This window comes from Staurois parvus, unplaced genomic scaffold (assembly GCF_062004578.1).
Source record: "Staurois parvus isolate SC_StPar_1 unplaced genomic scaffold, SC_StPar_1.0 ptg000188l, whole genome shotgun sequence".
Lineage (NCBI taxonomy): Eukaryota > Metazoa > Chordata > Amphibia > Anura > Ranidae > Staurois > Staurois parvus.
The window spans coordinates 799,800-817,639 of record NW_028317984.1 but is presented as its reverse complement, the minus strand read 5'-3'; the positions used below and the strand labels follow the sequence as shown (position 1 = coordinate 817,639).

Sequence of the window (17,840 nt, the reverse complement as noted above, 5' to 3'; positions counted from 1 at the left end):
AAGTATTGTGAAGTCAACACATTGAGAAAAACAGCTGCATGCTGAGCAGGACGTTGTCATGGCTCTCAGTTTATTTCTAAACTATCAGATTCCCAGTATTAGGCTGAGCACTCTACTTGTGAGTACTGATTGATTGTTTTATATGGATTTTAATAAAGAGGTTGTTTTATGCTATAAACCTTTGCTCTTTTTTTAAATTTGCTGAATGGGACCATCTTTTCCTGAATTGGAGCATCTCAGAAGAACTTAAGAACCATGCAATTCCTGTGTATTTGAACATTTCTACCATGCTCTGTTAAACCATTTTTGAAGAAGTGGTCAAATAAATCTGCTGAGTGAGTTGTGCCACTGGGGTGTATCATTAAATTACCACATTAGATATGAAGATTGCTAGCATGTTTTTTCACTTTTGTGGAATTCATTACTCAAAACTATATAGTGTGTTGACTTAAAACTGGCTATATTCGATATATTATTTTATTTATGGTATGTGTAATTTATATGTATTGCTCATGCACATTCTATGTATTTATACTGTAAGATTTTTGTGCACTATATTGGAATTGTATTTATTTACTTCATTTTTGTGGGTAGCACTGTATGCTTTTTGTAAATACTGTAGATAGTGGCTACCAGGAGCCCACATGTCATTAAAAACTGCAGAGAGCCTATTATTATATAAATCTACCTTCTCTTGTAGATTTGCAGTGTGATAAGAAGCTCAGCTCAGCCTACAGCACAAACCACATTTGTTAATTTTACTATGATGATTTCATGTTAAATTGAGTAGTAGAAAGATCTCTATTGCAAAAAGTCTAAAATTTAAGTGACATCTCTTATTGGATAATCTATTGAAGACTTAAGTTTTTCGGATTGTTTAGATCTCTTCATCAGGTTTATACACAAATATATAATGCCCAACAAAGGGATCTAAAGAATCTTGAAAGCGATGAATCTTGAAGTGACTTTCATACACAGCAGGTTCAGATGCAGCGTCTGTCTCAGAGGGCAGAATGCGGCCTGGCCGGCCCAGTTCCAATAGGGAGTCTTCCAAGTAGAATGGCATGTCCCTAGCCTGTCCCTCCTCACCAGGATCTTCTCCCTATCGGTATTACTTTCTCACTTTCCTTGACAGATGGGTGCTCTTTCTCTCTTTTGTCCACTTTGTGAAATGTGTGCCAAAACCCGGGAGCAGGGACTTAAAAAGACACTTCTGACCCAAGATAGTCCTAAGGGTCACCTGAATGCAGCATAGCCAACCGAAATGCTGCCTATGGGGACTCAGAAACCATACAGAAACCAGGTTTCTCCTTACTTCCCCTCCGATTGAGCACCACCTACAGTGCAGGAAGTGGACTGCCCCTGTCTACACATCTTTAATAGCTTAAGTTAGCTAATAAAGTGTATCACATAAACTCTTTCTGTATTCATCAATGGCTAACACGGTACAATAATACTGCAAAGATATTTGTTAAAATTGATATATACCATATTCAAAATTTATTATATACTATATTATACTCTATTGGGATTATGGTGAAGCCATAGTAATTAAACTGCCCAATACTGAAACCTATGATAACAGAGTACTTATAATACTTTTTTCATATTTCAAACAATTGCTTATCTAGAGATAAGCACATTGGGTATGATTTTATTAGTTGATGAGGTACAGTATGTTTATATCATATCTGATTAACTTGGGAGTGTCTTCAGAGAGTTTTGAAATTAGCCACTAAAACTCTTGTCAATGTATTATACATCATGTAATAAACAGAACAAATATAGTGACTGATTCTATAGTGTTGCAGGTCTTCATTATTTTCAAAACATAGATGTGTGATCTATTAGTGATAACTACAATATCTTATTGCTGTGTCTTGCTCCTCCTCCTTCTCCGTGTTCTTTTGTGCTACAATGACAGATGGTCAGAGGAAGATTAGTGACCTGGGATAATCTGTAATTAGCATGTTTGTGTGCTGCCATCAAAGAGGTCAGACTCTATTCTTTAAATGACAGGTCTTAGGATGTGAGGGACCAGACCATGATGTAACAAACCAGGACACAGTTCATCATGGCTAGCAAAAAGGTGAGACCAAAATGGCAAAGTCAGACTAGGAAAGCTAGTAATTTTTACAATAGTTATTTAGCATTGCTAAATGGGGTATAGAAATTATTTAGAAGTTCAAATAGTTTTTTGTGCATTACATGTAATAGGTGAAATATCTATGCGGAATATAAATTAATTATGCATTGAAATAGTGAAACACTGTATTTCTTCAATTAGGATTGTACATTTTTTACCTAATAGTTTACATTCTTTCTCAGTTTTTGAGTTCTTTTATCTCATCTTAGACTTTATTATTTAATTTAAACTGAAACAGTCAGAGAGCTTTAATGTAGGGGTAATCACAAAACTATACATTTAACACTATGTATTACTGCATTTTTTATTTTGGAAATATATATATATATAGATATATCTATTGTACATTGTATAATATTGTTAAATGTTATTTGTGTTATACTGTATTGTGGGAATGGTGGAAAACTGTTATTTTCAAACTATCAGTTGTGTGTACAGACGAAGGCCTTATGTGCTGACAATTGAACATTTCGCTTTTGACAAATATTACATTGTAGGACTATTCTGTTTCTGTTCATAGCCAGTCACCATCCTTTATGTTGGTTACCACATCAGTTTTGAGGAATTAATTTAGGTCTCGTGCCTGAGCATGTAGCAAATGCTAATGTGCTATTCACTGCATTTCTCCTTTCATCCAATTTTCTCTCAAAAGCTAACTTATTTTGAATTTTATCCTTAAGTTGTGAACTTATGAGCTTTATGAAAATCCAGGGACATAATGTCAATGTAATTTGCCTAATTTATTTCTGCACACAATTTTATAGCCATGATTCATTTTTCTCTTTTTTATTTTTTTGATGCTTTAAATTTGAGCACTATTCTGTCATTCCTTTTAACACTTTTAAATGAAATATTTGAATACCTTAATTAATTAGCATGGTCAGCATTTCTGTTAGCTATATTACATGTTTGAACATGTTTTTTGATTGTATTTAAACTCGTTTTGAAATACTTTGGAAGATAAGCACAAATTAGACATACAACAGATGGGCTTTTTATCCTTTGCACATAAGGTAATTAGAAGCAAATGTTTAAAATGTAGGAGTTGACTGGCAGGCTGTTAGACAAACATTTTGGGTTATTAAATGTGAAACCGCTACACGCAGCATTTTGGCAGAGCAGTAATCATATGTTTATGAGTAATACTTAATACTATAAGCGCTGTACTTAGGCTGTAGGCTCTGCAGTCACAGGGTATACAGCAAGCAAAAATTTGGAAGCTGTGTGGTTCTGCCCCAACAGGATGAAATAGTATTCATCACAAGTTCATCATATCTGTGAAAAGATGTTTGCTAGAGTGTTGTTTCATATAGTCTGTAAGTCGGCAAGTATAAATTACAGTGTAGTCTTCTTGTCTTCATTTTCCCATTTGAAATGTTGATATAACATAGGTCTACTTATCAATGTTTTCACTCAAGATTCACACAACTTTTACACATTTATACATTTTTCATATAAGACTCAAAAAAATGCTTGAATCTTGTGTAAAAAAAACTGATAAAGATGTGCTATTTTCTAGCAGTGACTGATCAAACCTGAATCATGCATCCAGGGGGGAGGATAACTTTAGGTTTCCCATACCTTACAAGGCAGTTATGGAATATCACGTGAGGCTCAATTCACAAAGATTTAGCACAAGAATGAGGCTCTATTATTTAGTCAAGCAATTGTAGTTTTCAAATCTCAGCTGAAAATAGCTGTCACCTTTATTGAAGTGTACTCATCCTTGTGTTAACTTGAATTGAGCCAATGGCCACTGCAATTCTGCAATATTTTTCAGGTGCCAGGAACAACTGAGGGATGGACCTTGTTTTGTAGAATAGAATGTTATAGAATAGAATATGAATATGTTATAGAAATAGAATATGTTAAGAAATGCTGATCAGCTTTGCCTGCATGGAAGGCTACCATTGCAGACTGTCTTCTGTAAAAAGAAATAGCTGTCTGGCTAGTTACACTGGCTTCTTTATTTTCTCAGTCATTGATCCAAAACAAATATGCCACAAGTAAAATTGCAAAAATGTCAGAAGTCCTGATCTCCATATTTATCCACTTGCCGACCACAATACGTATATATACGTTGTGGTTTGCAAGTGGTTTACCGAAGTTATGACTGCAGCTATCAGTCATAACTCCGACATCTTGTTGTTTCAGCCAGCGATTCTCTTCTATATGAAACCAGTCTGAGTGGCTAATTAGCTACTAGATCGCTTTCAGAATCCCCCCCCCACTCCCGCCACTTGCCAGTGGTTCTTGGGCTTACCGCTTTTACCGGCGAGCCTGGGAAACGATCCGACAGTTCTTGCGGCTGGTCACAGAAGTGATCCGAGACCAGATTGTCTCTGATCACCTCTATGATGTTGGAGGACCACAGTGACATTATGACGCCACTTCCGGTCTACAGTGGAAGTGGCGTCATTTTTTTCTTTTTTTTTTAAAGCAAAAGATCAATTTTTTTGGTCTTTTGCTTTTAAAGTTGAGGGCCTGCCATCCCTTATTTCTTCATCATAAATGTTTATTGAAAGTTTACATACAATACAGAAAATAAAAAACAATATAAAGGCCTTCAGCCTGCAAAAGGCCCAATTTGAGATATGCAAATATAAAGGCCTTCAGCCTGCAAAAGGCCCAATTTGAGATATGCAACCATAAAAGGAGGGACAGTATCACCTCACAGGTGGTATACAGCGGGTACATAGAAATTAAGGCAACAATCAGCCTTAAAATCAACCAGGTGGTGACCATAATGTACTAAGGAAAATTATCAACAGCTATGCTATCATATCATTAGCAAGGTTGCCATAGGATGATAGAGCCACGCAACAAGAGGCATGGGCATGAATAGTTTTGCTTACCCCTTGCAGAGTGGAGCGCATCCTCCACTCGCATATAATCCCTGTCAAATGAAATTATAAAGCTGAACCAAACCAAGGTGGATAAAAAAAGCCCAAAACAATCCTAAAAAACTGAGTAAAAAAATACTGTGAATTGGGCCTCTGATAGACACCATGCTTCCAGAAGGAAATGGAGGAGAGTAGAAAAGGAGGTTGAAGGAAGAAAGAAAAGGAATAAAAAAAAAAAGAAAGAGAAAAGCAAAGTCAAGAGATAGGTTGTCTGCCCCCTAAGATCATCATAACAATACTCTTCATGCAGGAGTTGGTAAGTATTGTATCCAGGAATATCCCGACCCTCTCAACCCTTGTAGTAGTGTCACAAAGTATACTAACTAGCTTCTCATTAATCATTATGGGGCAGCACAGTGGCTAAATGGTTAGCACTTCTGTCTGGCAGTACTAGGGTCATCGGTTCAAATCCCAACCACGGCACCACCTGCCTGGAGTTTGCATGTTCTCCCTGTGCCTGTGTGGGTTTTCTCCGGGTACTCCAGTTTCCTCCCACATTCCAAAGACATGCTGGTAGGTTGATTGGCTCCTGTCTAAATTGGCCCTAGTATGTGTATGTATGAATGTACGTTAGGGACTTTACATTGTACACCCCTTGAGGGTTAGGGACTGATGTGAATGTACAATATGTGTATGTAAATCGCTGCATAAATTGACGGCGCTATATAAGTACCTGAAATAAAATAAAATAATTATCCAGGTAAGCTTGTGCTTCATCACCGCCAACTCCACCTCCACCAAGCGGTAGCAATTGGTATTTTAGCAGCCAGAAACATAAAGTGAATTAGGGTCTGCATATGTTGAGGAATCCCCTTGATTGGTTTATTGAGCAGAGCTGTTTTGGAGTCCTTGGTCACATTCACCATGGTTACAGAGTATACGAGCGAGAGGAGCTGTAATCCAAAATTGTCTGACGATGTGTGGAATGTTGTGCCTACTTGACCGCAACCCCTGAAGCACAGGGCTGAGGAGTCTGGGTACATCTTATGCAGTCGTTCGGGTACTAAGTACCAGCAAGAGGCCATCTTGTAAGCAGCATCTACTAAGGAGACATTCTTGATACCCTTATATGTCCGCACTGACCAATCCCTCCAGTCCTTCTCCAGACTTTCCATTGCCAAGTCATTTTCCCATGCCTGCATGTAGGGCAGTTTATCTTGTGTGTGTTAACGAGAAATGTGTACAGTTCTGATGCACCACCCTCCTGGTGTTCCCTGCAGTAACATCTATTTTCAAAGGTGGTACTGTCAGGGCAGGGCTGTGGAACGGACAGGTAGGCCTAGTGGCAGGGTAAGGCACTGGCTGACGACAACCACCACCAACAGACCGAAGTCCCTCAGGGCGCGGAGTCTAAGTCCCAGGCTGCCCTTCACCAGGGCCCCTGATGGTGGGGATGGACTTGACGCAGCCAGGAACCAGGTCGCGGCCCCCGAGACACCCCGGCTGCGGTAATGGCCGCCGCCAATGGCGTGTAGCTGGTGAGAATGACAATAGCGTAGTCAGGTAAGCCGAGTCGACAACAACAGGACAAAACAGTACAGAACAGTAGACAGAGAATCACAGGTCACGGGCCGGGTTCAGCAACGGAAGGTCAGATCGAAGGAAAACACAGAGAATGGTCTTAGTCACAAGCCGAGTCAGAATACCAGAAGAGTCACGAGCATATACACAGAGCTGTAGCAAGACAAAGAGACAAGACACAAGTGCAAAGAGCATGTGCAGATCACAGGCTTATATGTACTCAGCCACACCCCTCTGGGGGATGGACCTCAGAGGCCTGAAGGCATAAAAGCTTCCCACCATGCTCAGCAGAAATCCAAGATGGATGCCAGCACATGGAGATGGAGTAACATAACCTCTGGGAAAAGGTAGGACCTTGACGGGTACATGTTATATCCGGAGTGAGACTAGGCACAGACTGAAGGAAGTGTAATTTTTGTTGTAGGCGATAAGTCTCAGATTGGCATCTTGAGTGGTTGGGTAAAGTATGACGCAGGACATACTACCTTGTGGTTCAGAAAGTGCCCAATGCGGTAAAGGCCTTTATTAAGCCATTATTGGAACTCCTGGGGTTGGAGGCCAGGTGGGAGCATTGGATTATTAAAAATAGTCGCCACTAGGGTGTGAAGGGACTGAAGAGACACTGATTTGCATAATAAATTCCATAAGCATAACCGGTGGGAGAGCGTAGGACAAATAATTGCCTGTTGATATCTAGGGAGCAACCACATCAAGAGGTTAATAGGTGGGTGGGCACAGGCTTGGGCTTCCATCGCCACCCAGTCAGGTCTGTAAACCTTGGAATATATTTGAGATAATTGTGTGATTTGGGCTGCGTAATATCTCCGGGATCTGCTTAATATCTCTTGGGGTTCCAGATCTCCGGGATCTGGAACCCCAACAAAACTGGCCTCTTTATAGTGTGTGCCGCGGTAGCCTAGGACCCCAAGGGTGCCACATGAAGAGCATAGGTTGATTTTGAAAGGTCAACAGTGGAGTTGCCATAAGTGTGAAAATAATATAAAATTCTAGGCAGCAACACCATTTTAAGGGCTGTGACAAGGGGCGGACTGACAACTAATGGGGCCCCCAGGCAGTAGGGGATCATGGGGGCCCTGTGTCCTTGCCCACACTCAAAGTACACCCAAAATAGCCTATAAAAGGTACCAGGGGCATTTCATGGGGCCCACTACTGACCCCATGTTTGTGCTCCTTAAGTAATGCAGTCAATTCCGACTCTTTGAATTTAATCAGATCATCAGTGTTCTTTTTAAGTCTAGCTGCCACCTAGATGAAGATGCCCCTGACTGAGACTTTGTGTGGCACCCAATTGGTTTGCGGAGAGGTCTAAGTGGGGTCATTGATGAAAAAGAATTCCTTCAAATGTTGCTCCACATCAAAACAAATGGGAGGACTACTCAAAAGAGATTTGCTCTATCTCCACGAGAATAAAGTAGCGATCTCGCAAAAGGCAGAGAGCATTACAAAGACGGGGGAATGGTCAGACCAAGGGACCTAAAAATTTTTAGATGAGAGCAACAAAGGGACATCCCATGATAGGGTGAAAATATGGTCAATCCTAAAGTATGTGGAATGTACGAGGAGTAGTAGGTGAGGTTAAATTCTTGCCTCCTGTCCATCAAGTCATAATGATGTAACAACTGTGCGTATTTAGTGCCCACTCTAGAAGGATGTAAAATCTTAGAACCCAGGGGTCTAGATTTATCTAAGGTCAAGTCCAGAGCTAGGTTGGAGTACCCCCCACCCTAGGAAAACGGACCAGAAAAAATGCTGAGATAGCGTCTGCAGGGTTGATTGCAGGGCAGCACAGTGGCTAAATGGTTAGCACTTCCGCCTGGTATTACTAGGGTAATTTTTTTGAATCCCAGCCATGGCACCTCCTGCCTGGAGTTTGCATGTTCTCCCTGTGCCTGCGTGGGTTTCCTCTGGGTACTCCGGTTTCCTCACACACTCCAAAGACATGCTGGTAGGTGAATTGAATCCTGTCTAAAAATTGTCCTAGTATGTGTATGTATGAATGTAAGCTGGGGACCTTATATTGTACACCCCTTGAGGGTTAGGGACTGATGTGAATGTATAATATATATGTAAAGCGCTGCGTAAATTGACGGCGCTATATAAGTACCTGAAATAAATAAACAAATAAAAAGGACAGTTGGTCATTGTTAGGGGCATAAAAGGAAACAAAAGTCACCTTAGCTCCCTCAATCTCACCAATCACCAGCAGGTACCGACCATTGGGATCCTTAACTACATTGAGGTGTTTCAAAATACAGATCGCCACTCTGCAAGTCTTATCGGGTATATTTGCCAGAAAGAATTGGGGATAGCAACCATGGAGAAAGGAGGGACTGTATGTAGCCAGAAAATGGGTCTCCTGTAAGAGTACCACCTAAGCCCCCACAGAGTGGTAATAGTGAAAGGCCTTGGCGGGGGAATGTAGGTCCTGCGCATTAGGAGTAGCCATGGTATATGTGTTCAAAAATCAGGCTTATCTTTGAAGAGCTGGCAATGCCCAACTACTCACAAACTGGCAGGGATGAACAAGGAGGAGCAGACAAACCGGAGATAAGTAGCAGAGAAGCAAAAGAAGAGGAAAAGGCAAAAAGGACACCACTCTTAAGGAAGGAGTTGCCCAAGGAACCTGCAAACAAAAACAGGTAGCATGGGTAATACATATACACAAACAGTACTAGACCTTGTGGAAGTCAGACTTTCCAGTCAGGAGTGGCCTCCGCTGCATACCAAAAAATCGTGTCTCCATATACCTGTGAGTCCACATCAGCCGAATATTAAACTGATGGAGTCAGAGCCTTATTTCTATTACAAGGAATGTTTACATTCCTTGTAATAGCAATAAAAGTGATAAAAAAATTAAAGGGACAGTGTAAAAATAAAAAAATAGAAATAATAAAAAAAAATTAAAGCTCCCCCATCCCTCTGTGCTTGCGCAAAAGTGAACGCATACCTAAGTTGGCCATGCATTTGTGAACGTTGTTCACACCACACATGTGAGGTATTGCCTAAACATTAGAGCGAGAGCAATAATTCTAGCACTAGACCTCCTCTGTAACTCTAAATAGGTAACCTGTAAACAATTTTAAAGTGTTTCCTATGGAGACTTTTAAGTACAGCAGTTTGTCGCCATTCCACGAGAGCGAGCAATTTTAAAGCGGGACATGTTAGGTATCTATTTACTCACCGTAACATCATCTTTCATATTTTACAAAGGAATTGAATTATAGATTGTGTTTTGCTTTCTTTATTCATTAAAGTGTATGTTTTCCCAAAATATTGCATTTGAAAAGCCGTTATGCAAATACCGTGTGACATAAAAAATTGCAACAATCTCCATTTTATTCCTCAAGGTCTCTGCTAAAAAAATATAATGTTTGAGGGTTCTAAGTAATATTCTAGAAAAAATACTTATTTTTACTTGTAAACAAAAAGTGTCAGAAAAGGCTTGGTCTTCAAGTGGATATTTAGGTCAGTCACAGTTTATTGAAGACACTGTTTCGGTGAGACAGCCTAGAAGGCAGTTGGCAATGACAACATTGACAACATGGTTTCCTTCAAATGAATCCCTTGTTCATAAAACAGAGTTAAATTTCACATCTTCAGAGCTCTGTTCAAAAGCACAGCCCCTCGAAGACAAGCGTTAGTGCATATAAATTCACCTGGCAAGATAGGAGGACACTGATATGGGTTATATGATTAAACTGTATAAAAGTGTCTTGTAATTACAGTTCAAATGTTAAAATAAAAAAAATTGTGACCATAGGGAAAGAAGGAAGCTACACCAAATTATAGTACCTGATATAAATTTCTAGCAGCTGCTATAAAGTTTCAGTAATGGTGAAGTCACAAACAATAACAAAGAAATATACACTCGCCAGCCACTTTATTAGGTACAACTTGCTAGTACGGGGTTGGACCCCCTTTTGCCTTCAGAACTGCCTTAATTCTTCAAGGCATAGATTCAACAAGGTGTTGGACACATTCTTCATATTGACTGTTTTAAGTTACTGTTGCCTTTCTACCATCTCAAATCAGTCTGTCCATTCTCCTCTGATCTCTGACATCAACAAGGCATTTTCGTCCACACAACTGCTGCTCACTGGATATTTTCTCTTTTTTGGACCATTCTCTGCAAACCCTAGAGATGGTTGTGCGTGAAAATCCCAGTAAATCAGCAGTTTTTTAAATACTCAGACCAGCCCTTCTGGCACCAACAACCACGCCACGTTCAAAGTTACTTAAATCCCCTTTCTTCCCCATTCTGATGCTCGGTTCAAACTTCAGCAAGTTGTCTTTACCGTGTCTAAATGCCTGAATGCCATGCCATTGCTGCCATGTGATTGGCTGATTAGCAATTTGTGTTACCAAGCAATTGAACAGGTGTACTCAATAAAGTGGGTGGTGAGTGTATTTACCATTAGTAGTTCATTAAAGAGTCCACCCAAAGCTGATATTTCAGTTTTTTCTTGGTTGAGTTTTTAACCACCTTTAATTTTTTTAATAATGGAATTTTGGATTCTGGAATCCCTGTGTGTCGGAGGTCTGGAGAGTAACGGTGCACTTCAGGTGTCCCCCAGAGCTACAAAGTGATAGTGCTGGATAGGAGTAGCAAGGGGGAATTACCTGGTGATCGGGAGACCCTCTACACACGGAAAGGGGATCGTATACTGGGCATGAGGAGTTGGATGCTGTTTTGCTGATCTTATAGTTTTTATATGTAAGTGGCTACAATAAATTTTATATATGATTATAATTCACATACTGATTCCTGGTCTGTTTGTGAGGTCCTGAGGAACAAGAGGATACCAATCTAAGGACACTCTGTACATATGTGGTTGATTACAAGCTGGAATCTGTTTGTTTTAGGGTAATTATGCACTTTATATATAGTTTGCAGTGATATTTATTAATTTTCTTTTCACATGAGTGCTGTGACACTGGAGTGTTTTTTTTGCATGATACACATGTGGCACTTTAGTTCTGGGATTTAAAAGGTAATATACTATGTTGAGATTTTGTTTTTTGAGGTATTTGAAGAGCACCTGTGATTGATTTGCATCTTCTTCAGTGGAGTAGGAAGCGTCTTCCTATCAAGAAATTGATCTTTGTTTGGACACATTATTTGGACACTTTGCATATTGGGACTTTATTTTATTTTTGTTCTTTTATATATTTTATATTTTTTATTTTTGGATAATCTTTTTGGGTCTTAATTTTTTCACTATAATTGTGGGTTTTTGGGTTTAAGTCAATGAATATATGTATTATTAGTACTTCAGGGGAAGGATATTGATATGACTTTAAGGGATTTCTGAGGATTTTATATATATATGTGTGCTGATTTATACTTATTCTTTCCCATGATTGTGATTCCTACTGAACCAGACTGAGAGACCATTTAAAGGCTCAGGAACCATTTGCAGGTGTTATGGCTTAATTAGCTGATTAGAGTGGGGCACTTGCCTAGAATATTGCACCTTTTCACAATATTCTCATTTTCTGAGATTGTGGATTTGGGGTTTTCATAAGCTGTAAGCCATAAGCATCACAATTATGACAAATCACGGCTTGAACTATCTTGCTTTGCATGTAACGAGTCTATCTCATATATTAGTTTCACCTTTTAAGTTGCATTACTGAAATAAATGAACTTTTGCACGATATTCTAATTTTTCAAGTTTCACTTGTATATGACATACTCCTGATCTTGGGCACACTGTACCTTAGGCTATGTATGATATATCCCTCACCATTACACTCCAGGCTGTATATGATATGACCCTAACCACTGCATATAACGATTGTGTGCAATAGAGGCATGAAGCTTTACGCGACAGACATCTTGTTAAGGTCTCAGCATTTTGGTTTCATGAGCTCCTTCCTACTCCCCCCCCCCCCCTTTCCTTTGTAGCTGTAAGTTTTAACAAACTTCAAAAGAGCCTTTTATCTTATCTAAAACACAAATAGATGAGTCCAGACCTGGCCAGAGCTGTAAATATCTGTATAGTCCTCCCGCGCTCTGGGTCCCCTATTAAGTATAGCTAAAAAGTTGCTAACACCTTACCATATACCAGATGGAAAAATGACAAATTAAAGACTAATTGGTGCTGCTCTATATCTAGGTAACAAATAAACTCCTGTTATGATTATACCACACACAGTGTAGATTATACTAAAACTTGTAAAATAATATACACAAAACCAAAATTAGAATATTGAATAGAATGCACATGAAAACATCCAATCTGTGGATAACAGTGAATAACACCCAAACGTAAAAAAAAAGTGTAACCTAGGTACACCACTAGAAATAAATAGGTGACTATGGGAGAACAAAACATATATATGAAAAGTTAATATATATATATATATATATATATATATATATATACACATATATTACTTCTTTTTGAATAGTGCCCACAAAAATATGATGCGTGATATGATCCTTTTGGGGATCCCAAAAATCAGTGATACTTGTACAACGACAAAATTCTATACTGCAACTGATTAGTTGCTATAGGAAATGCTCCCAAAGTTTAGGTGTTCACAGTGAACATAATGAAAGATAAGTGGAAGTGATAAATAAAAATAAACAGTAGAAACTGTTAGATGAAAAATAAAACTGCAAGGGTTTTTTGCAACACAAATCTATTGCCTTCTTAACTCCTTTCTTTTATTTCTCTGTTGCTTTATTGTTCTCTATATTTATTTGTAACATCCCTTTCCATAAATAATTTAATTGCACCATTTGACCTTTTCATAAAAAAAACCCTATTTTGAAAAGTGTTAAAATTAACTCTAAGGCTTTTAATGCAAACTAAAGAATCCCTGTCTCTTGAAGAGTGCTACTGTATATGATAATACTCTAAATATACTTGTCTGTGGTGACAGTGTGTGTTACAGACATTTATTGTTCATATTTGTTCTTGCTTACATTGTGAAGGGTTGATAGGCCCAAAGCTATCTGGTGGCAGTTTGGAGTTGAATGGTTAATAGCGTAATTAATTAACCCAGTGACAATCACTCTCAGGCTGCTTGCACATAGACTGTGGTCCCGCAAGCTGGAAAGTCTCTGTGCAGGGTGCAGCTGAGGGTGGCATTGTTACGCAAGTAACAGCACTGTGTGAGATTGGCTAGTCCTTTGTCACAAGTTGGGGAGCAGGGCAGGGGTTCACCATGTTCATCACACTGCATTCTGTATATGGGGCATTATATAACATAATCCTGACCACTGAACTCTGTATGCAGGGCTGTATATGACATAGTCCTGACCAGTGCACTTTGTACCTCGGGCTCTATATGACATACTGCTGATAACTTCACTATGTACCCTACATTTCATATACTATACAACTGCCCACTGCACCCTAAAAACTAGGCTGTATATGATATGCTCCTGACCCCTGTACATTATATATTCCTGTCCCCTGTACACTTTATGTTGTACAGTAGTTGCTCAGTTGTCACTATGTTAATGAAATTTTTTGTGAAGTTAGGCTGTGTGCAGTGAAAGCATATGTGATGCTGTTGATGTGCTTAGGTTTATGTGTATCAGTTAGACCCTTGCTTTTGGCACAATAACTAAAACGTATTTCTGGGTACATAGACTGTGCCATATGTTTTAGTGTACACAGTGATTAGGCTGATAATTTAGGCCCCTCACACTGTTAGCTCAATTTTGCCACATGCATATTTTGCTGTGGCGTAGCCTACAATTATTCTCTGGATACCAAGGCTGAACCTCTTCCCCAGAAAAAAATTTAAAAATCTTTGAATGAAGACCCCTGCCCCCCATCCAAACTTTATTCTATAAATTTAGTAAATCACTTAAGTCTATAATTTTTTTTGCTTGTACTACTATAATTTCCATCTTTTTTTAAACCTTTTCAGAGACACTGGTATTAGGTTGATGTAACTAGTTACATTATATTTAACACCCTGGTTTATTAAACTGGATTATATGGGTTTCTGAGGCCATAGCTCTATCACAACTAACAGGCTGATCTGCTCACAGTACTGTAGAGTTTTGACTATGGACACAGCTGAATACTGGGGTTAGTGGCACAAACTCTGCTGGCCCCATCCGCATTCAGAGTGCAGGATATGAATCACCTAATGGGCAGAAATAATAAACAAAAGTCAAATTGAGGCAAGTCTCTGGCATCTGGTTACTTTGCGGCTATGCACAACTGCTGGTACCCATTGCAATCTCCAGGATACTGCACAGTCACAAGAATCAATTTTTGGGCTTAGGGACACTCCTGGGGAGAAAGAACCCTGCTCTTCAGTGCTCCAGACCATTTATCTGGTGATGGTTAATAGGCCCTTCTGGACACTCCTCTCCAGGGATTGGCAGGAGCATCGTAAATATTCAGACTAGTTATTTGCACCTCCCTCTCTAAGCTCTGGAAGCGTCTTCCACAGGCAGGGGGAAGCAACCAAACTCCCAGTCTGTGAAACATTGAACAGACCAGGACAAACATTGGCTGCTCCCTTGAATGCAGAAGGAGCCAAAAACTAAATTTACCTAACCTAGCAACCTATGCTAGGAGGGTGCTACAATTGATTACATGGGAACAGCTGTAAATTGATGCTGGAACTGTCAGGCTCCTTTTGCTTTCAATAAGGCTTCCTGCCTGCACCCTTTAACATTGAATCCTGCCGAGTTTCCCATGGGTAAATGCAAACAGACCCATTTGCAAGTTTGACTTTGTTCACTTTTGAGGTCAGCTCAACTGCATGGTTTTACTGCCCCCTGACCACCCATCTTAACACCGGCATGCAGCCGCTCAGAGCTCTATGCAGGCTGTTTTGTCTGAGTTCTGAGTAGAGTTCTATAAGCGATTCATACAGATAGCAGATGGATCAGAAATCAGATAGGAACCACACTGGGTGCTTTGAATTCAGGTTCGTACACACTATAGATGGATGTAATTTGTTCCTTCCTCATGTCTGAGGTTTACAACCACTTTAAAGCTGAAAGTCAGCAGGAGTTGATGGATGGCAGTTAATAAATAATATACTATAGATATGTGCTGGATACATACATCACCATAAAATGGCATCAGTTAAGAATATCTTACCAGATGTTAGCAAACTCACTGATTCTACATGAAGGGCCCTTTTTGCATTAACAAAAATATACACTAAATACAGAAAACCACCATTTTAATAATAAATCATACTTAGTGATTTAGCTTTCAGTTTGTCTACTAAACATTTTTTGACAACTGTCCCTAAGAGGATATGTGTAAGTAATCGTGCACACTCTTTTGCTGGCTTCTGTTATAAAGGACCTTTTTGAGAAATTATAAAACATACCTCTGACATTATCAGCTGCAAATGTATTGCATTGAGCGGAAAGGTTTCTGGCAGGGCATTTTAGTGCTTTGGTACTTAATTTGAGACACCCATTGCTATACAGTCCTTCGCTGACATTGGTTGATTATGGCCCATTGACTTGGTACTTCAATGTCTTGCACTGTACTTGGCAGCCAAGTGCATACAAAACCGTATGTAGCAGCAATAGGGGCCCCTGGAGCTGCACTGACCACAGCAAGAAGCCACAGTGACTCAGAGGGCCTCTTAAACAGCTGTCTACAGTTGCGATTAGATTAGTATTTACAAGTAAAGATTAGTCAGTGCCTGTGTGTTTTGAGGCTTAATCGCTATATCATACCCAGGACACAAACTGGTACAACTGTGACATAAAGCAGAGTATGAGAATGGGATTGATAACATTTAGATTCATAAAAATCACAACACAAAATACCAGAGAGAGTTTCTGTCATGACAGATATGAAAAGACGGGATGATAGAAGAGATATACTATATAAAGACTGCACAGAGGGAGGCAATGAAGAACAAATGCAGGGAAGTTTCAGAAATGAGACACGGGTAGGGAAAAGGATGAGGAGTGCAAATATGGGGACAAAGAAGGCATAACACAGTTGCAATATTTGCAATTTTTCTTCTATTGCACAACTAAATGTGTGTGAAAATGTGGAATAGGCAAGAGTTGGTTCTGGCCAGCTCAGTGGATTGCTTTAAAAAAAGGCCTGGATTCTTTCATAGATAAACTTAATATAATTGAATACTAACATTCATAGGTAAAATTGATCCAGGGAATATCCGATTGCCTCTTGGGGATCAGAAAGGATTTTTTTGCCTTTCTCTGGATCAACTGTGGGTATAGGATTATAACTTCTTTTTTTATGGTTGAAATGGATGGACTTGTCTTGGATGGTCTTTTTTTCAGCCACATTAACTATGTAACTATGTAAATAGATTTTGTGACTATGTATATATACAGTCGTGGCCAAAAATATTGTCACCCCTGCATTTCTGTTAGATAATGCACCTCTTCATGTGGGGAGCATGAGGTCAAGGTGCTTTGGGGGGCAGAGCCCCCCCGACCCAAAGCACCCCCTCATGTTGAGGGCATATGGCCGGGTATGGTTCAGGAGAAGGGTGGGAGGCGCTTGCTCATCCCCCACTTTCCTGACCCTTCTCTGAGCTGCATGCTAGGTTAAGGGTTTGGTATGGATTTTGGGGGGACCCCATGCCATTTTTTACACATTTGGGGATCCCATCAAATTCCATACCAAACTCAAAGGGCTTGGTATGGCTGGGGGAGGGCCCCGACACCATTTAAAAAAAAAAAAAAAATTTTTTAAATTGACAGCAATTTTTTTTTTCACATTCAGCTGTCAGCGGGGAATCCTGATGACTCAAGGACGTGGCGGCTGCCTGCTCCTTCACAACCATGACAATTACTGGTTGTTAAGGATGCCTTTAGCATTTTTGCTATTTGCAGTAATTACCGCATTCTAACAATAGTGAATTGATATTTTCAGTACCGCATGCAATATGTGGTCACCTGAGCGACATAACGCATGCGATAACCTTTAGTGAATTGTCCCCTTAATGAATAGAACAGTGCAGATTTCAACACACACCTCGTAGCACAGAGTCAGTTGGAATAGAAGTCACAGTGAAGGAATGAAAGAATGCAGACAATGTGAGTATGGGTGGAAACAGTAAATATACACTAGCAGGTATCATTTAGCAGATAAAACAGCCTCCATATATGTATTTAATCTGTTGTATAGCTCTTTGCCAAAATTACAAGTGAGGCAGGACTAATTAAGCCAAGACAAATATGCCTAGGACACTTATTATCTGGGTGCAACATGAAACTTTTTTTTAAACACATGGAGACAATCATTCAAATAATAGTGTATGATTTT

At 39.6% G+C, this 17,840-nt stretch overlaps 1 protein-coding gene across 1 annotated transcript in view; it reads left to right on the top strand.

The window, feature by feature from the left end:
- Positions 1–1,993: 1,993 nt before the first annotated feature.
- Positions 1,994–17,840, top strand: part of LOC149462011 (tubby-related protein 1-like) — a 104,394-nt gene continuing 88,547 nt past the window's right edge. The window contains exon 1 of the mRNA XM_089677586.1: positions 1,994–2,089. Within this exon, the coding sequence (XP_089533712.1) occupies positions 2,075–2,089 (15 nt within the window). The 5' untranslated portion in view covers positions 1,994–2,074. The remainder of the gene's footprint in view (positions 2,090–17,840) is intronic.